Below are 3,461 nucleotides of genomic sequence, written 5' to 3'. Positions count from 1 at the left end.
AGCCCTCACCGGCACCGGGAGCTCCCGGCTTTGATGCCGGCTCACGAACTCCCTCAAGCAGAGCTTGCCACCAGCTCACGGGAGTTTCCTCTGGAGTTTCCTCCGTGGCTTTGGAGATGCAAAGGATCGCAGGCATTACTGATGGAGTCACCTGCTCTCAAGCAAAGCTCGGGGCACACTTAAAATTTCAGTACCGGGGATCTCCCTTTGGATGCGAGAAGCGGGGCGTGAAGCCAAACCAAGACCCGGGCGCAGAGGGGCCTGTTCAGGCTGGGGAAGCTGAGCTGAGGTGCTCCATCTCCATCAATCCCACCGCATGCCCGTGTGATCCTTATCCTCCCACAATTCTCCCCAAGAAAAAGTAAAATCCTCTGCTGAGGAATGAAACCCCCCGTGAAAGGACAAGCAGGTCCTCAGGTGGAAGGAGCTGAAATGCTCATCCTTTGGGGTAGAGAAGGAGGATTCTTTGCGATTTTGGGTCGCTCGAGTAGAGGGGGGCAGTACTTACCGAGGCACCGATGTGGCCGGGTCCTCCCTGGGATCTTGCTGGTCGAAGGAGCATCCTCGGAGGGCGACGCAACCCAGCCCTGCCCACTGCCTGATGCAGAAGGAAAGAGCCATTTGGTCGTACAGGGTCAACTTGATATCCTGCAAGTCTACGCCGGTGAAATGACCCAATGCGCTTTGGGCAAAGCTTTTCTCGTTCATCTCGAACAAAAAATGGAAAGTGTCCAACTCGGTAACCTTCAGTGCTTGGCTGGGATGGGAGATGCCTCTGTGCCTCCCCTGAAGCCACCTCAGCATATCTTCCCTGGCTTGAGGTGAAATTCTGCACCCAATGGTTTTGTCTGCGTATTCTATGGATTTTTGGCTTACCAGACCAAACAGGAAGCGCACTGTTAAGTTCAAATCCTTCCTGGACTTGCTATAGCTTTCTAATAACATATTTACATCCTTCACAGGAGTCCCTGAGTCGCCGACCATTTCTTCATCATCCTCCAGAACGTAAAACATTGCTGCAAAAAACTCCTGGAGGTGCAGGTGGGTGAAGCTATAGACGTTCCCACGGTCTACACCTTGCTTTGAGATTTTCTCATTAAGGAAGAGAGGGAGAAGGTCTAGCTGGTCCAAGCCACGGTCCTTGATTTCCTTCTCCTCAAAGAGGACCTTGTGCTTCCAGATGCCGTCAGCAGCCAAGGAGCAAAGCTTGTGCAGGAACTGCTGAAGGTCCTGCGGGTTGTCCCTGTCTCTGCACTTCATTAACCAGGAGAGGTAAAACACGCTCATCCACGTGGTAGCTTTAGAGCACTCGACGAGGTTTTTCTTCTTGCAAAGCTCTTGTTCAAGGATGGTGCAGACAGTCCAGCTCATGACAGGGATGGCACACAAGCTGTAGAGGATCTTATTGCCTCTGGCAAACCTGAAGGCCATGTCGGCTTTATTGTCGTTCTCAAAATACCTGTGGAAATACTCCTCCCTCATGACTGCTGAAAATCCCAGTATTTCTGCATAATACTCCCCCTCCAGGCACCGTCCCAGGCTTTGAAGAGATGTTGGCCTCGTGGTAATGAGCAAGGAGGACTCAGGGAGAACAGTCTTCTTCAACAAGCTCATCAGGGTGGTTTCCAGTGGCTTCACTTCCCTGGGATCGGAGCTCAGCTCATCTTCAGGCTGAACCAAGGAAAATCCCAGGGCCTCGAAGCCATCAAAAATGAACAGGATCTTCTTCTGGTCATCCAGGATCTTCCCAGCTGGCATCTGCCTGTGAGGGCAGCACTTTGCAACCAGGTCTGCCACGCTCGCTTCCTTGGTATAGGCAATGTCTTTACAGTCTATGCAGAAGACATAGTCAAACTGTGCGTAGGGGGTCCCTTCCACCCACTCCACCATCACCTTCCTGACCGTCATCGTCTTCCCCATCCCTGGGGCCCCCACCAGCACCACGACCTGCGGCGTTTGCCCATCTTTGTCAGGTTTAAACAGCGTCTGCGTGGTGATTGTGGTCGTGGCTGGTCCGTTGCCAGCGTTGGCACATCCACAGCTGGCACCCACAGCTTCATGCTCACCTCCGCACTTGCTCCAAGGCCTCCTGGCGATGGTCAGGTCAGCGTAGCGGCTGCTGACGGACAGGTTCTCCCCAAGACAGGAGTTCGCTTCTTTGTACCGGAGGAACTCCTGGACCACGTGCTCTCTGTATTTCCGCTTGTACTCTACGCTGGTGAGAAGCAGAGTCAGTCCCAAGCACAGCCAGATTCCCGAGGAGCTCCTAACCAGCCCGACCGTGCTCCCAACACTCCAACGGGACACTTGTTTCAATGCTCAGGGCTTTCCTAAGTCTGGCAGAGGCAATAAAGACATTGTCTGTGAGAATTTAGGGCCTCTGGTCAGTTGAGGAGGTCCTTCTCTCCTGGGTCCCCCCCATCATCCTGATCCATCATCCCCTGTTTTAACCAGCCTGCAATCCTCATCCACCCTGGGCCACCTGCAGCCTCCGGCCCCCTCTGCTCACGCCCCTGGGGCCAGAGGCACCGTCCCCGGGCTCCTGGGGCTGCCTCCGGCTCCAAAGCGTTACCAAATGTGAGCTCTGCAGAGATGTTCCTAATCCCCATCCCAGGAGGAAAGGACCTGCCCCGCTGCCTGCCAGGCAGTGCTGAGAGCTGCAGACTCTTCTCCGGGGACAGAGGAGCCCGGCAGTAAGTGGGGACAGCAAGAGGAGAGGCCACTACAGCCCCCGCACTAACAGGATCACAGCGGGACATCTCAGTGTTTCCAGGCTCCCCGGAGAAGCCGAAACCCGCTCTTACCAACTTCTACCCGTCTCCAGGATCACCCAAGGGAAAAAGCGACAAAGAAAAGCAAAATGTACGTTGGCTCCCTACCGTTCACCTTCTCATCCAGGAGTTTCTCAGCAAGGTCTCTCTGGTTCATCTCTTTGAACAACCCGATCGCTATGTCCATCGCGGTGTCTTCGCTGTAGTTCTTGCCCATGCAGCTGGCAAGCGCGCAAGGGTGGGCGGCATTCGCCAGTGAATCCTTGGGGATGTTCCATCCTCCTTCCACGTGAACCTCCGATAACTTCACCTTAAACTCCTGAAAGTCTTTAGGTGCAAGACCCTGCAGCACGCCTAAGAGACCAGCTAACGCACGCTCTCCCCCTGCCATCGCAGATGTCACCTGAAAATACCAAAGGTTAGAAATCCCGGCTACGCCGTGGCAAGAGGTTTTAGAGCTGGGCACCGGGTTTGTCCCATACAGCCTGGTCCCAGTCACCCCAGCATGGCAAGGTCACAAGGGCTGTGGGCGCTGCAGGATCTGGCACCGTGGAGTCGTCCCCCCCTGGGATGGGGCACAGGAGAGAGGAAAAACACCCGAAAAAGCATCCTGGGAGCTTCCAACCAGACTGGGGGCTGCGGCCCCTCGGGGCAGAGTCCCCCCAGCCCCGGGGACAGCCCAGTGCCCAT

At 55.3% G+C, this 3,461-nt stretch overlaps 1 protein-coding gene across 1 annotated transcript; it reads right to left on the bottom strand.

The window, feature by feature from the left end:
* Positions 1-504: 504 nt before the first annotated feature.
* LOC104614565 (NACHT, LRR and PYD domains-containing protein 3-like) lies at positions 505-3,162 on the bottom strand. The gene is made up of 3 exons (XM_010290994.1): positions 2,880-3,162; positions 2,049-2,210; positions 505-2,009 (listed from the first exon to the last, which is right to left on the bottom strand). The coding sequence occupies exons 1-3, from the start codon at positions 3,160-3,162 to the stop codon at positions 505-507; spliced, it is 1,950 nt and encodes a 649-aa protein (XP_010289296.1).
* Between the last annotated feature and the right edge of the window lie 299 nt (positions 3,163-3,461).

Source organism: Phaethon lepturus, unplaced genomic scaffold, assembly GCF_000687285.1.
Source record: "Phaethon lepturus isolate BGI_N335 unplaced genomic scaffold, ASM68728v1 scaffold33137, whole genome shotgun sequence".
In the NCBI taxonomy this organism is placed as follows: domain Eukaryota; kingdom Metazoa; phylum Chordata; class Aves; order Phaethontiformes; family Phaethontidae; genus Phaethon; species Phaethon lepturus.
Note: the sequence above shows the minus strand (reverse complement) of the source record. Positions and strands in the feature narration are given on the sequence as shown.